The 15303-nt window shown below is 50.4% G+C and overlaps 5 protein-coding genes across 5 annotated transcripts; 3 read left to right on the top strand and 2 right to left on the bottom strand.

The window, feature by feature from the left end:
• Positions 1-2906: 2906 nt before the first annotated feature.
• N7473_007563 (SANT/Myb-like DNA-binding domain-containing protein) lies at positions 2907-4105 on the top strand (the record flags this gene model as incomplete). The annotated part of the gene is made up of 6 exons (XM_057153503.1): positions 2907-2911; positions 3154-3613; positions 3679-3726; positions 3802-3834; positions 3903-3986; positions 4064-4105. The coding sequence occupies 6 exons, from the start codon at positions 2907-2909 to the stop codon at positions 4103-4105; spliced, it is 672 nt and encodes a 223-aa protein (XP_057007841.1).
• A 1167-nt stretch (positions 4106-5272) lies between these two features.
• On the top strand, positions 5273-7053 carry N7473_007562 (purine-cytosine permease family protein; the record flags this gene model as incomplete). The annotated part of the gene is made up of 4 exons (XM_057153502.1): positions 5273-5894; positions 5964-6036; positions 6090-6203; positions 6267-7053. The coding sequence occupies 4 exons, from the start codon at positions 5273-5275 to the stop codon at positions 7051-7053; spliced, it is 1596 nt and encodes a 531-aa protein (XP_057007840.1).
• A 790-nt stretch (positions 7054-7843) lies between these two features.
• cox5b (cytochrome c oxidase subunit IV) lies at positions 7844-9139 on the bottom strand (the record flags this gene model as incomplete). Its single annotated transcript, XM_057153501.1, has 5 exons — positions 7844-8020; positions 8089-8189; positions 8314-8472; positions 8718-8771; positions 8935-9139. 5 exons carry the CDS (start codon positions 9137-9139, stop codon positions 7844-7846), a joined length of 696 nt encoding a protein of 231 aa, XP_057007839.1.
• Positions 9140-11329: 2190 nt separating this feature from the next.
• N7473_007560 (T6SS phospholipase effector Tle1-like catalytic domain-containing protein) lies at positions 11330-13195 on the top strand (the record flags this gene model as incomplete). Its single annotated transcript, XM_057153500.1, has 6 exons — positions 11330-11590; positions 11645-11749; positions 11809-11979; positions 12033-12077; positions 12271-13084; positions 13152-13195. 6 exons carry the CDS (start codon positions 11330-11332, stop codon positions 13193-13195), a joined length of 1440 nt encoding a protein of 479 aa, XP_057007838.1.
• A 229-nt stretch (positions 13196-13424) lies between these two features.
• On the bottom strand, positions 13425-14538 carry N7473_007559 (uncharacterized protein; the record flags this gene model as incomplete). Its single annotated transcript, XM_057153499.1, has 2 exons — positions 13425-13652; positions 13930-14538. The coding sequence occupies 2 exons, from the start codon at positions 14536-14538 to the stop codon at positions 13425-13427; spliced, it is 837 nt and encodes a 278-aa protein (XP_057007837.1).
• Between the last annotated feature and the right edge of the window lie 765 nt (positions 14539-15303).

The following is a 15303-nucleotide window of genomic DNA, read 5'->3' as shown; positions in this document are numbered from 1 at the left end:
ATTATTGCTCGCAACGAGACCAAACAAGGAACAGTCACTCCAGTTCACGTTTTTCTTTGGTATGGCTAAGCTGTGTCGATCATCTAAGCACCTCTCACGGTCTTCGTCCTAGTCTTTAACACGATGGAACCATTTTATATCGGAACGGCTAGCATGTGGAAGAGATCATAAAATGGCTCCTCACATGGCATTAAGGGGTGAGAAAAACAGAATTGAAAGAGAAAAAAAAGCCCTTCATTACATTACCTATGTTGACAACACATTAAGATTGAATCGTTACCTCCAAATGACCTTCACTCTGCTCGCTACCTGAGTTCCAACGAATAGGGTAGGAAGCTTGCTAGACAAGACAGGCTTACACTGTTTCTAGGATACTCCATTTACTGAAGAATCTGAGTAATATGAAACCAAATGGATACTTCAAATATTTCTTGTGCCCTATAGGCTCCAGATGACTGCTTCGAGATCAAATGGTTCTTAATTGCCCACATAGCTAAGACACGTCATTCATCTAGACAGCGCGGTCACTTCCACGCTCAGTTAATTAGATGATTCAAATGATTAGACAGTCTGATGGAACCACCGAGTAAACAGACCTGACCCTGACAACAGACATTACAAAACGGGCCTGATCCCATAGGACCGATCTGAATCATTCGCGACAGAGATGCCACCAACCAAAACATCAATGCTCTCCTCATAGCAATCGCTGTGTCAACCACGACAACCCGCACAACACTCTTGAAAAAGGCATGCCATGGCGTCGATGAATGGTGAAAGTACACACGGACCCTGGACCCCTCAAATGGAGCTGCAGATGGCAGCCACATTGTTTCGAGAGGGAATTCAATGCACGATCCCTGCCGGTGCCATCCCCAATGAATGCAGGATGGCGCTGGCCTTGCGCGGTTCCAATTGGAGTGTTGACGATGAATTACTCGCTTGCGCCCCGCGTTGACTTTCCTTGATTAACGCTCGCGGTGCTGATTTGGTTGCTTGCATAAGACAGACTCGATTCGCTGATAAATGGGGGATTACGGGGGATGGGTGGAATAGATGGTTCCCATGAGGTATCTTAGCTCGTAGATCCTAGAATCTCGAGAGGATATCTGGCTACAGATAGTTTTGAATGTTGGTCCCGTTTTATATAAGAGCATACTTGACTGGCACGGCTGATAGAGAGGAGAGGAGGGGTATCGTAGCTGTCTGCGAAACTCTCGCGTGGCTTAACCTAGCCAAGCCCGATCGTGATAGTAGTTAAGAGTAATGTATTTAAGCGGCCTGCTACTACGACTACTACTGAGGGCGACTGCCCCAGTCCTTTTCTTCATGGACAGGAAGGACATCGAATAATCAGGGCGATATGTATGCATGCGGCTCGAGTAGACATGCCGACCGGCAGGGGCTTTTCCCTTCTGGACCGGTAAAATCAAAGCCATCAAGGAAAAGAAAGCGCTATTTGTGGGCAGCCCTGGACAGGATCAACATGCTCCCCGTTACTGCCAGTCGTTGTCATCCTCGCACTGTGACAGCTCGTCGGGTCCCCGGATTCTGGAGCAGGCCACTCGCGGGCATCGATGGGCCAAATGTTTCATGGAAGAGGTCGGACGTGGCCTATCCTGCCTCTGCAGCGACATTGTGGCAGGCCGAATTGGCGTGCAGCACGAGCGATTTGTGACAGGGCCCCCGGCCATCGGGTTCTTAGACGAACGGTGGGGTGGAATGCACCGGAGAGGACGATGGAATGAGGTCTTAGAGACATGGACTTTCAAGAAATAGGATCAAAATATGGGGGAATCAGGGTATTAGGGTGGGTTCTTCTAGTTGAAGAAAGTCATAGCAGATGTTTAGGTAGGAGATGGCTTGCGTCTGTGGATTGTTTTGTGTTTTTTGTGTATAGCTTCGGTGGGGACTTGCCGTCTGTCCCAAAGGGCCTAGAACCAGCCCGAACCCCTCCACTTAACAGTCGCCGGGATTTCGAGGGGGGAAATTAAGAACATCTCGAGGTAAATCAATCATCGTTGATTGTGAATGCAATTCTAGATTCTATAGAATCCTCGATAGCATCTAGAAAATTCATTTGAATCGACTCTATCAACTGGAACTTTGGCCCGACTCTCTCTCTCTCTCATTATTATTACCAGCGTGATATGAGGTGACTCCCCGCTTCTTCCGTTGCTGCTCTCCTCCTCTTCCTTCTCCTCTTCTTCCCCTTCCCTCTCGCCCTCTCCGTTTCTTGCGATCTTACTCTCTCCATCCTTATCGTTCCTTTCTATCCTTTGATCCTCCTCATCCTCTTATTCCTCTCTTCCTTTACCCATCCTCCTCCACTCGACAACTTCCCCTCTTCTCGTCCTCCTTGCCTTTTATCCCCTCCTCCTCCCTCTCACTCACCACTCCATCAACCATTACTCCTCCTTCCAGCCTCATGTTCTCCCCGTATTCGGAAGAATTCGAGGTGCCCGATTCGACTCTTCGACCATGCGATTTTGAGCTGTGAGCTTCCTCCCTTCCCTTCATTACTACTCTATCTCTCTCCTCTTGTCCCCCGCCGCCGCCAACTCGACTCTCCCCAAAACAAACGGGGAGAGCTGAGGCGCTCTCTCCACCGCGGTCGGGTTTAATGGACACCCCCCTGCAAGTCCTCAGGCCCTCAATATCCGACTATCTGCTATCTCTCTATCGTTCTCTCATCATGCAATTCTGCCATTACTACCCTCTTGTTGTCGCGTCCTTCCCCTCTCTGATCTGGTTCTGCCTGGGATGCGCCTGTGTCATCGTCGTTAGTGTAACGAAGCCCACTTTCCTAGAAGTTGACCCAAGGCGCCCCTGTAGCAGTTCTGCTAACCCCCTACGCGCGTCATCGCGTGTGCAGATGAATCGGCGTGTGATTGAAATCTTTCACCATGTCGTAAGTCCCTCGTCTGTGATCTCCATTCGGCTCCTGTGCTGCGGGAGGGAGACTTTTCTGCGAGGGCAGCCTGCCAGATCAGACATCCCAGACATGCAGGAGAGAGAAAAGGAGATAAAGAGCCTTATGATTCGCATTCCACCTGTCTTTCGCTGTTTACTACCACTCTTAACGTTCACGTCGCGCATTTGCTACTACTCGTGCGGTTCCGGGAGCTACCTAGCTAACGCGACACGAATCAGGTCCCCTCCAACATCCAAACGGATCAAGACTTCGGCCACAACTAGCGCCCCGCCACATCTCCTCGCTCAACAGCAGATCCATCCATTCCACCGGGTCCCGACCTTTGAAGGCATCCCCATTCCTACGGCACCTCTTCCCCATCAACAACAGCAGCCACCGCAGCAACATCATCAGCAGCAACAACAGCAGCAGGTGCAGCAACAACAACACCAACAGCAACAGCAGCAAGCCTCCTCACGCAAGCGTCCTCAATCTCCAATTACGGGCTCTTCCACGATGATGGCCGCACCCATGGGCTCTACGGGCGGTGCGATCGAGGGTGACCCAACCGCTATTCCACCCGCCCCAGAGCCCGCTCCCAAGAAGAAGGGTCGCACCAATACCCCGTGGACCGCCGAGGAGGAACAACGACTCAAGACCATGCGCGACGCCGGTCGAAGTTGGAGCGAAATCGCCAAGGTGCGCCTTTTTGAATATGGCCTTGAATTGACTGTTCCGCAAGCCTTTTTTCTGACGTGTCGCAGACTTTCCCTACGCGGACTGAGGGCAGTGTGAAGAAGCACTGGTACAAGGTATGAAAATATCAGACCCCAACCGACTTTCCGACTTTGCGCGATAATTACAGTGGCGCTGACATTTTAATCCAGGATATGCATTACGCTGAATTTGCCGAAGATGAGGTATGACACCTTTGCGGTTATGAGAAGAGATTGCGCATTCCTCGAGTTTCCTCACTAACTTTGCGCAGTCCATAAAACTCCGTGACGCAATCAAGGAGTACGAGGCAAACAAGTGGAAGGTCATCGGACAGAAAGTCGGCAAGCCTGCTAAGGTAAGGTTGCACCCGCATCCACATGGGTCCCATTGACTTTTGCATTCTAATTCGATCTCTCTTCCCTCTATCCACAGGCTTGCGAACAATATGCCAAAGAACATTTCAAGAATCTTTGAGCTTCTGCACCTAATGCCCCCTCTCTCCTGACCCCACTGATGAAGTGATGATTTAACTTGTTTGATTTCTGTTTCTGGATTTCTTTTGATGCATCTAACGAATTTGGCATTCTCAACCCCCGGATTCTGCAATTCCATAGCGATGCAATTGTCATCAATGGCTGACGGGGGCCACTGATAATACAAGGCTGATGGAGTTGGTGATCTGGTCTCTTTTTGTCTCCTTTTATTTGGTTGATTCGACTACCTCTTGAGTTTCTGATCTATGTTTCCCATGTTGCCTGGAATGTCTGTTTTCTATCTTTCTAAACAACTGCTCAGGCGTTTGCCCTGTCTGGCGCCATGCGGGCTGTCTTTTTGATCTCGTCACCTTCCTATTTACTCCTATCTCTGTGTTTTTTTCTTTTCTTTTCCTACATGAACAATACTATGTGGATGATTCCCCGCCCAGTAATTTCAGTAGCTACACCAATTAGCCCAGGAACAATAAACCTAACAAGCGGCGGGCTTGTCCATTCGGCGTACCTCTCGGACTTTCAGCGCGGAAGCGGAAAACCGCCGATAAGTGCGGGCGATCTAGATTTTCTTTCCCCGCGGCCACCTTTTCCTCCTCCCCCACAGTCACAACCCCTTCTCTTTTGCAACTACTGGCCTTGGTGTCGCGCTCTCTCGTCAATTGCGGACTTGCGTTTCGTCTATATTGGTAAATATCCCTGCCAAGTGAATGCGCTCCACCCCGCTGAGAATGCTAAACATGTTTTCCTCAAACGGCACCCTCGCTAACACTCCATTGCTTCATAGTGACTCATCCACATTGCAACCTTGTCACAGACAGCACTCTGTTCTCCTAACAAAGTTGCAAGCCTCGAGTACAGATCCCGAATCCTGCATTGGCTCTATCCCGGTGACGGCTATCATGAAGACGAGTAGTCTGGGATTGTCTGATCAAGGTACCCTTTCGAGAACGTGCATGAAGACCGGTGTTCGGTCCGCGGGCAAAGGACCGACCTAACATTTGTTCCTGATCGGTCTTTTGTCCGCGGCCGTTCTGAGATCATACGGTTGAACTTGATCTGGATAATTCCAGCGAAAGGACTCATGCGCTTTTCTGCTTCTCCCGGATTTCCTATCTGGAAAGTGCGTGTATACTAACAATTCATCTTCAGTATGGCCCCGGAACATGAAATCGCCACCGTAGCGGTGCGCGATGAACGAGACGATGATATAAAGACTGTTCGTTCGACCGAACAACCGATCGATTACGAGAATAAAAAGGATTCGATCTTTCCCCCGGAGAATGCGAATCGTCCTAACCCTACCGGCTCGCGCCTCGGCTCCCTGTTGAGAGCATTCGAGCAGCAGCTGGTTGAGTATAACCTGGAGGCACGTGGCATTGAGCGGGTTGCGCCTGATGAGCGCATGAAGCGCCTGTCATGGGTATCGTACCTGCAGACGTTCCTGCTGTGGGTGTCGATCAACCTGGCAGCGAACAATATCACCTTGGGAATGCTGGGCCCGGCGGTGTATGGACTGAGCTTCACAGACTCGGCCTTGTGTGCGGTGTTTGGCGCAATTGCCGGCTCGCTAGTCTCTGCGTGGGTGGCTACTTGGGGCCCGTTGTCGGGTATTCGGACCATGGCGTTTGGCCGCTACTCGATGGGATGGTGGCCGAGCAAGATTATTGTTTTGCTGAACTTGGTCCAAATGATCGGATATTGTCTGATTGACTGTGTGGTGGGAGGGCAGATCTTATCTGCTGTCTCGCCGGGAGGTCTTTCAGTTGCCGTGGGTATGTGATATTTCGTGTGCAAGCTCATGCACTTCATACGGACAGCCTGGTTGACTCTACGTGGATTAGGCATTGTCATTATTGCAATCATCAGTTGGGTGGTGGCTACATTTGGTATTCAAGTGTTCCACTACTATGAACGGTCAGTCTTTATCACTCATCTACTCATGCTCGCTGCTGACTATCGATGATTAGATTTGCATTCCTGCCCCAATTGATTGTTGTATGCATTCTCTTTGGAGTCTCATCTTCCAAGTTCGACCTTTCCACAGTCTCTCAAGGCGATCCCCGAACGGTGGCCGGTAACAGGTCAGTATACAATCAACCTCTTACCACACTTCACATCCCCAATTAACAAATTCCAACTATCAGGCTATCGTTCTTCTCTATCTGTCTTAGCGCAGCAATCACCTACGCCCCTCTCGCCGCAGACTTCTTCGTCTACTACCCCGAAAACACCTCCCGCCTCACAATCTTCTCCCTAACACTAGCCGGCCTCGTCTTCTCCTTCACCATGGCCCTCGTCTGCGGCATCGGTCTCGCCTCCGGAATCAGCGCCAACCCCGAATACGAAGCAGCCTATACCCTCGGCCAAGGCGCCCTCATCGTAGAAGGCTTCGGACCCCTCCACGGCTTTGGCAAATTCTGCTCCGTAATCATCGCCCTAGGCCTCATCGCCAACACCGTCGCCCCAACCTACTCCGCCGGCGTCGATTTCCAAATCCTCGGCCGGTACGCCGAAAAAGTGCCCCGGGTGATCTGGAACACCGTCGGCGTGATCATCTTCACCGTCTGCGCACTGGCAGGACGCACTCATCTCTCGGAGATTTTCACCAATTTCCTCGCTCTCATGGGTTACTGGGTTGCTATCTGGTTTGCCATTTTAATCGAGGAATTTGTCTTCCGCTGGCACACGGGATATAACTGGGCTGCGTGGCGCGATCCGTCCAAGTTGCCTATCGGTATTGCGGCCTTGGTCGCTTTCGTCGTTGGTTGGGTCGGTGCCGTCCTGTGTATGGCGCAGGTATGGTATATCGGACCTCTGGCTAAACTTGTCGGTGAGTATGGTGCCGATATGGGCAATTATGTCGGTTTCTCGTGGGCTGCGCTTGTGTACCCGCCTCTCCGGCTTTTGGAGCTGCGCTTTATTGGCCGTTGAATGTTTACGTTGATGGTAATGAATGGTAATGGTAATGCTGCTGGACATTGCACGGTGTGGTATAGGACTTTGTCTGGTGAGATCAGTTCAACCTTGTTCGTCTTTTGCCGATCACGGCCTCTTTTTGTGTTTGCTTCGGGCTGGTATGGTGTGATGGTGGTACGATGTCGTTCAACACATTATCCTCGCACAGGGATAACATCAAAGATCTAATTTGTATTTCGGTTTGGTGGGAGGACTATATTAAAAGTTATTTGCCCGAATATAACCGTCACATGTTGTACGAGGAAGATTCTTATCTCTTATGAAACGACTCGAACAAATTCCCCTTCTAGACTTCGAAGAAGATCGTGTTTGCCCCTGTTATGAATCACATCCTACCACCAGCAGCATGCTCCCAGAAAAGACCACTGACCCAGAAAAGTACATTGATTTCTCCCGGTATCCGTAAAGCTCAAGAACGAAGTATGACTTCAAAGTCAGGGACCTTTTTGGTGACAGAGTGGTAGAGTAGAGTAAGGACATAATATCCCAAGAAAAGAGACGGAAAAAAATATTAATCAAAGTACATCCCCAGGACAACTCTCATTTTCATCCACTAAGAGAACTATTCTACAAAAGAGATTGAGAAACGGCAAGCCAAAGCCACGCAGACAGGAACAGATACAGGAATAGACAGACAGACTTGCTTGACAGCCGCCTCCCGGACAAAAGAGGATGCTGCCATTCACACTGTATCAGTATCAAAGGGGTTTCATAACGCTAGGGTACGCTGGATCGAGCCCCGGATTTACCGGTACCAGTAGTCGGGCTTGACGTAGTCGGCGAAGGTCTTGGGCTCCTCGGGGGCGGGGTGGCCGTGGCCGTGGTCGTGGTGGGCGTGGGGGTCCTCCTCGGGTCCAATGTAGTTCAACTTGACGACGTTGCCGCACTCGTTGCAGCGCTCGATGGGGCGCTCGCGGGAGACCTGTGGAGGCGAGGGTTAGATTTTGATATCTTTTATAGCTGTCGAAACTGTATTTGGGTTCGACGTACGGTCAACCAGTTGACCTGGTGGGAGTCGGCGGGGAAGCCAGTGCAACCGGCGTACTGCTCATCACCGGCACCGTTGACGATGATGGGGTTCTCGAGTGTTCCTATTCGAGGCGGAGCTTCGGTCAGCGGGTTTTCTCCTCGCATGCTGCGCAAAGATAAAGTGCCGATATCGCAAACGAACTAATGCGCGATATCAGGCCGAAAAGCAGAAAAGTTGTAACATACCTTTGCGGGAGGCATCCAGAGGACGCATGTCGAAGATGTCGACGCCCTGCATCTTACCGATGAGCTCGAGACGCTCGAGACCGGTAGCCTGGATGTAGTCGGTAGGGATGGTACCGGGCTTGGCACCAGGAGCGATCAGGTCATCCTCGTTCTTGATCTCTGTAGTCCGATAAGGAGATCAGATTAGCGCTTTGTTCTTCAGGGCGAGGTTTCCGAGCAAGCAAGCTGCGTCCAATATATGACCTGAACCGGAGGGGACCTCGGCCCAGGTTTGCGGCATCCCGTGCAGCGTAAGGAGCTCAATTGCTTCACAAAAGCAGGTACAACAGACAGACTGGACCCCTCATCGGTTTTGGGGGCATCATCGGAGCAATTGGTTGTCGCATGGTCGGGAAGGTACTAACCGTCGAAGGAAAGGATCTTGCCCTCCTTCTCAACTGCCCACTTCTTCTCGTTGCCTATCGAGAGACGTTTCGCGTTAGCCGACAGTCATCCACGGTGTTTCTCAATTGTCGTTTCCTAAATTGGTGTACCGTGACCCAATTGACTTGGAGGGGGTAGGAAAAACGGCGAAGGTCGGGGGAGGTCGGATCAGGCCACCGGGGATTGAGGATCACGTACGGCGCACGATCGAGGAAGAGAACGGGCGCTGAGCAAGAGTGAAAGCGCGGGCAGGCGAGCGCCTGGCAATGGCGGAGGCGGTGCGTTGAATGAACATCGCGTTCGCTGGATGAATGGGGGGGGTGGAGGAGGGGAGTTTGGGGATGAGCGAGAGTTTGGAGGTGTCGAGGTTTGGGCGAGGTTTGAAGCCGCTTCGACCCGTCATCGCCTCTGATTGGCTATATTCTGTTCGCCAATGAGCCGCGAGTAATGCTGATGACTCAGCATCCGATTGGCTGATGTCACAGCGGGCGAGAGAGACCAAAAGTGCACAGGCCGGATTAGGAAATATAGGGCTTAGGGCTGAACGGAGGATGAAAGTATAGACAAAGAAAAGAGCATTGCCATAGATAGCAGTTGACTAGGATCTGCAATTTCTCTGACTACTGGCATGAAAACAGGTCACCAGATGACCCTACCTGCAGGCTGTGTGAAAGATTTTAATCGGTGGCGATGCAAAACAATCTTCCCAGGGATGATTGTCGATGCAGCTCTCGATCATCGCCCTTGTGCTCTTTGTTGATTTACTGATCCCCACAGCCAATCATTTATGAAAGTCTTTGAGTAGATCGTATCTTCCGATAGTTTCAGGATTATGCAGATAATGAAAGACATGTTATTAATAATGCACCGAGTTTCAAGCTATGCTAGAGGGTGTTGATGAGACTGATCCATGAATCAGTTGATCATAAGGAGATACTTGAATGAAAATGTATATATAGATGAAGAAGCTGGACTATCCAACGGACCATTGATCATCATAATTTGCAGACAAAATCAAAATGGGTCTCTCACATCAGATCAAATTCTATCTTCTCGCCATATGCGGGCTATTCTTGATGACCACTGTGGCTGCCATGCTGAAACCCAACCAGCCTCAATCTCGGATTGTCGGACGAGCACCCGCTCCTGATCATGATGAAGCATCTATAGTTGAGCGAGGCACTGCCGCTGTCTGCAAGACATACGTCACCTAGGCTCAGGATACCTGCAAGAGTATTGCGCAGGCTAATGAGATCACCATGATGGATCTTCAAATGTACAACTTTCGCTCATGGAGGTTTGACTGCATGAGCATGCCACAAGGGTCCACCATTTGCGTTGGTCCCGGATCGCCTCCGATACCAACAGCTCGTTACGATGCGAAATGCGGTCCCTTGGTCCCTGGAACTCTCAGGCCTGCCAATTGGGCTGACCTTGCTTCGTTGAATCCGTGTCCCTCAAACAAATGCGTAAGTAACCCTTGATAATTGTTGAAGTCTGTTTGAGCTGAAAAGAATCTTCTCTTAGTGTACAAGTTTCGGCATTTGTGAAGCTTCTGGGGATCACTGGTGCACTCCCCAAGACAACACATGTATGTCCAACTGTCAGTCGAAGACGACAACCATCTCCGAAGTACAGACCACCACCTTGGCAAAGACTACTACGACTACTATCAAAGTCAAGGCTACCTCGACTACCACGAGCGAAGGTCCAGCGTGGACGCTCGTCGCCTATACAGGCACAACGTGTGATGAAGATTATTATCTGGTGACCGGTCACAAAGATCAGGACTCCAAATGCATCGATCTTCCCGGAGATTATAAAGCCAAGTTCGGCGATCTAGCAGGTGTCTACTGCAAGTACTTCACCGATGGTGGATTCAACTCGACTTCATGTGCCTCTGCCCCGGTGGAGACACTTGTTTCGTGGTCGTTGACCGGGGGTGTTTGTACAGTGTCTGACAAATCTTGCAACGAATCTGGTGGACAGGCCATTAGTATTGATTCCAAGACAGGCTGTCAGGCTGATTATATGAAGAAACATGTTGAGATGAAATGGCGTTCTATACGGTGCATGGTACACTGATTGGATCAGGGATAAGTAAGGGTTATAACCGGCGTTTTGGTATAGCGGGGAAGGGCTGGCTAAATTGACATCTCGTGTTTACCGTTTCACAAAGGGTTCGTGTCATCTTTCCAGGTCAATAGTATAGTTTGATGAATTATAGATGGAATATCAAATCTTTTAAGCAACACATCTCACCCAAGATGGTCGTCACGGGGTCTCCAGCTTAAGAAGTGAGGTCACGGGTGAAGTGAGGCTGAGGCGGGGTAACTTGTAACTTTTCTTGAAGTCCGCGTAATACCTGATGTTTAATATCCACATCCCTGGAATGCACCGATCGATCCTGCATGTATGGATTGCTTCCAGACTCGTTTAATATTAGCCCGTCGCAATATCGACTTATTTGGGGACACAACAATCTTTGCCACCTCATTTCTCGATCTTCCGCACTCCCTGTGCGCGGACCTTGACGCAGGTACACTGATTGGCCCCGCTGGATCGGGTTAACAACCAGTTCGAGTCGCACGCCATGCCGTCCAAGGGGAAACGCCTCGTGGTATGTCTCGATGGCACATGGGTCAACAGCGATCAGGGATATAATCGCCCCACTATTCATGATCCAAATTATACGCTCCAAGTGCCTTCCAATGTGACACGGCTCTATCGGGCTCTACGAAAGAAGGGTCTAGATGGAATGAGCCAAGTTGTTTACTACCATCCGGGTGTCGGTTCCACTGGGTCTGTCTCGGATGAAATCGCTGGAGGAGTCTTTGGCTCTGGTGTTAGCGAGGTGAGTGCTGATATATTTTATCATGTCTGTGAAGCGATCTGACGATGGTGGTAGAATATTAGAGAAGCGTACAGCTTCATCGCGACAAATTACGAAGCCGGTGATGAGATCATTCTTCTCGGATTCTCCCGCGGTGCATTTACTGCTCGTAGCGTGGCTGTAAGAATCTCTGATTATGGTTCTAAGGAATCTTATCACCTGGCTAATGATTGATCTAGGGACTGATCACTGAAATCGGCCTTCTCACTTCCAAAGGAATGGAATATCTCTATCCGATTTTCAAGGATACTGAAAACTTCAGAAATCCCGATTACAAGGACAAATTTCCCACGATACCATTTCCGCACAAGCCCCTCGATCAAAGAGAGTACAAGCTGCGCCTTGAAGATGTATGTAGCACTCCCGCCTTCATTCATTGTTGCATTCGCTGACACAAAGATAGGAGGGCCTCACTCGCCTCTATGATCCCGACGGGTATCGCATCAAAGTACGCTGCGTCGCAGTCTTTGACACAGTGGGAAGTCTAGGCATTCCGGACACGAACCTATCCAACAAGCTCAAAATCCCTCGCTCCACAAAAGAATAAGTATTCCCTCTACCCAGTTTATCTACAGCCAAAAAAAAACTGACCATCCAATACATGCAAATGGTACGACACAGCTCTCTCAAACACAATAGAGCATGCCTTCCAAGCACTCGCTCTCGATGAAGTCCGCACATCATTTGCTCCGGCCGTCTGGGAACGACCTCGCGGTGTCCATACCGATCTCCGACAAGTCTGGTTCTGCGGCGCGCACTCCAATGTTGGCGGTGGTCTCCCCGACCAAGAGCTCGCCAACGTCTCCATGGCCTGGATGATGGATCAACTGGCCGATCTTGGCGTCGCCTTTGAGGAGAATACAATCGATCGAATTTTCCAAGAAAGCGTCTGCTACTATTACGACCAAGAGCAAGACGGGAGACAAACGAACGACAGCCCCAAACAAAATCGATGGAAGAAATGGGCGCTTGAATCCATCTACGAGGAGCACAAGCCCGTACGGCCGTGGGGACTGGGCGAGATCGTTCAACCTGAGGTTGGCTTCTACAAATTAGCCGGGAAAACAACTCGCACGCCTGGCATGTACCATCGCATCGATCCCGACACTGCACTTCCTACAAGGGACTTTCTGGAGAACACACATGAGCGTATTCACCGGTCTGTACGGGTTCGACTCGCCCTCGAGGGGTTGAATTACGATGACGTGGGACTGTACAAATGCCGTGCTCTTTTGCGGAAAGGACCGTGGCTACTTGAGAAAGTGCGGGTTAGGACACGCCGTGAGGTACGCGATCGGGATGCTTATGGGGATGAAGAGGACGTTATTCAGCAGAAGGAGGAGTCTCGGTGGGGATGGGTGTACGATGGACCTGTAGAGGAGACGCCTCCGCAGGTGATTTTGCTGGAGGAGGTATTGGGTCCTCATGAGAAGAAGCTGCTTTCTCTGAACAAAGGTATGCTTGAAATGTTGCTTCCTATATTCTGGGGGGTTTGAGCTAATTATCATCCTTGGGGCTGTAGGTCGGCCTTTCTACAGGGCCATCTTAAGAGAAAACAGACGATGATGGGAGAAGAAAGCGGCGTATGCGGTGATAGAAAGCTAATTATTACTCGGTAATACTCTGACTCTTTGGAATGACAGAGGTATTCCTACCGCCCTGTACTTCGTTTTTCCATTTTGAGACTTGATAAAGTAGAATCACTGTACTTCTTCCCCCCCCCGGTATACGAAGCGGAATAATACTATAGTATGGTAAAGGAAATCTATTTCACAGCCTCCTTCGAACACCAAAATCATAGAGTATCATCACTATGAATCGACGCGTGGGCATCGACATCCTGAGAATCCCGAGCCCTATGAATATCGTGGCCCTGCCTCAACCCCTCCACTGACTCATACGGCTGGAGATGTGCAGCTCGCTCACGACATGCCGCTGGTGTAAACCCATTTCCGACCTTCCCAGCAATAATCCGCCACTTGTCATGCTCGTAGTCGCTCATTGCGCGTTGAAGTCGTGATAGCTGGTGAAGTTAGCGAGTTGTATTCCGTGAGATAACCAGTCAGGAGGAGAGTGCTCACCATCTCATCGGTCCAGACCACATCCTTAGCCTTCAATTTCGTGCAATACCTCACTTGCAATGTCCCACTTGTTCGACCCGGGAAGAAGTCCGCAATTTGCTTCCATGTCAGATTCTTTTCCTCTTTCAAATCCACCAGTAACGCATCCTCCTCAGGCGTGAATTTGAGCTTAGGACCTCGGGGTCTAGGTGCAGGTTCGGGCATCCCCGGCTGGCCTACTACACTTGGAGGACCACCGGATGCTGTAGGCGACGTATCATGAGCACTCAGTAGCTGGGCGGGAAGTCGGTGGTGGTGATGCTGATGTGGAACTGGAAGAGAAATTGGAGGTGCGTATCCATGTGCCGAGGCCGGGAGCGATGTAGAAGGGTCGGAGTGGCTGGTGAACAATCCACTATCTGATTGATCGGTAACAGTCGAGCCATCAATAGACAGCGCTGGGAGGGGCTCTCGAGATTCATAAGTGTGGTCCATGTGTCGATTATCGTCTGCTTCGCCGTTAGATCCAGAGCGCTTTCGCTTCCCAGTATCATGGGGAGGCGTGAGTTCGTAACCGTAGTGCGATGGAGGTGGGAGCATTTGATGTGAGTGGACATAGCTTGACTGCGGGTCATGATAGCCGTTGGTCTGTGGCGCAGGATGAGGCAGCAGGGGTGCCACCGCATGATGGCGTGGGCCATAGGGAGGATGAGAGCTGTCGGAGTGGAAAGAAAGCCCGTCCAACTTGTTTCGAGCATCGTAGGCAATCAGATCATGATCATCAGGCTTGTCAGCATGAGGAAAGTTGATCGCAAAGCCTCGATACGGGTCCGCTAGTGATACAGACATGCATCGACCTTGCCAGGAGGAACCCCGGCTGGTGACTCTTCTTGTTAGAGGTGACGGCCCAAAATCAGCTAATTGTCGCTCCCGGAAAGGGACGAGGGACGGCTAAGCGTCCCAGGCTCTCACATAAGAAGCGAGTAATGAAGATAGGTGGAGAAAAGAAGAAGGGTATAGTCGGTCCTCAAAGGCCAGATAGGGATAAATCCGATTGAAAAGGGGCCGTGGATCCAGTATTTCCCAATATCAGTGGGATAGAAGGACTCGAAGCCCAATGGACTGAAAAAGCATACTGGGGGAGAACAAAGAGGCAAGTTTGCGACATCTGGATTAGGGAAGAATGGGAAATGCAGCCTGCGGATGAAGTCGCATATATAATGTCTTCACCGAGGACACGTCTGGCCTCGGGGAGGTTTTGCATGGCGGGCTGGATGAGAAGATCCAGCGCAAGCAAAGTTCATCAGCAGGGTCGTGCGTGACCAGGGTTGAATTGGCCAGTCTTCCAATTGAAAGGAATGGAAACAAGATGTATGTCGCCAGCAGGGACGACTTGATTGGAATCAATATCAAAGATGGTTCAAAGCGCGCGGCTTTTTTGTTTCTACCAATAAATGTAATCCCCTCTTATCCAGGGCCTCCCTAAAAGACCGTTATACTATAGATAGGGGTCTCTCGCCTGTTATGACCACTGGTCCCCCACGGGAATAAACGAGAAGGAGACGGGTTGTTGGGCTGACGGAATAGGGAATGTTCTGGTGTAAACCGCTGCAC

This window comes from Penicillium subrubescens, assembly GCF_028828155.1.
Source record: "Penicillium subrubescens strain IBT 31985 chromosome Unknown utg000005l_segment0_segment0, whole genome shotgun sequence".
In the NCBI taxonomy this organism is placed as follows: domain Eukaryota; kingdom Fungi; phylum Ascomycota; class Eurotiomycetes; order Eurotiales; family Aspergillaceae; genus Penicillium; species Penicillium subrubescens.
The sequence above is the reverse complement of the archived record's forward strand: the minus strand, read 5'-3'. Positions and strand labels throughout refer to the sequence as shown.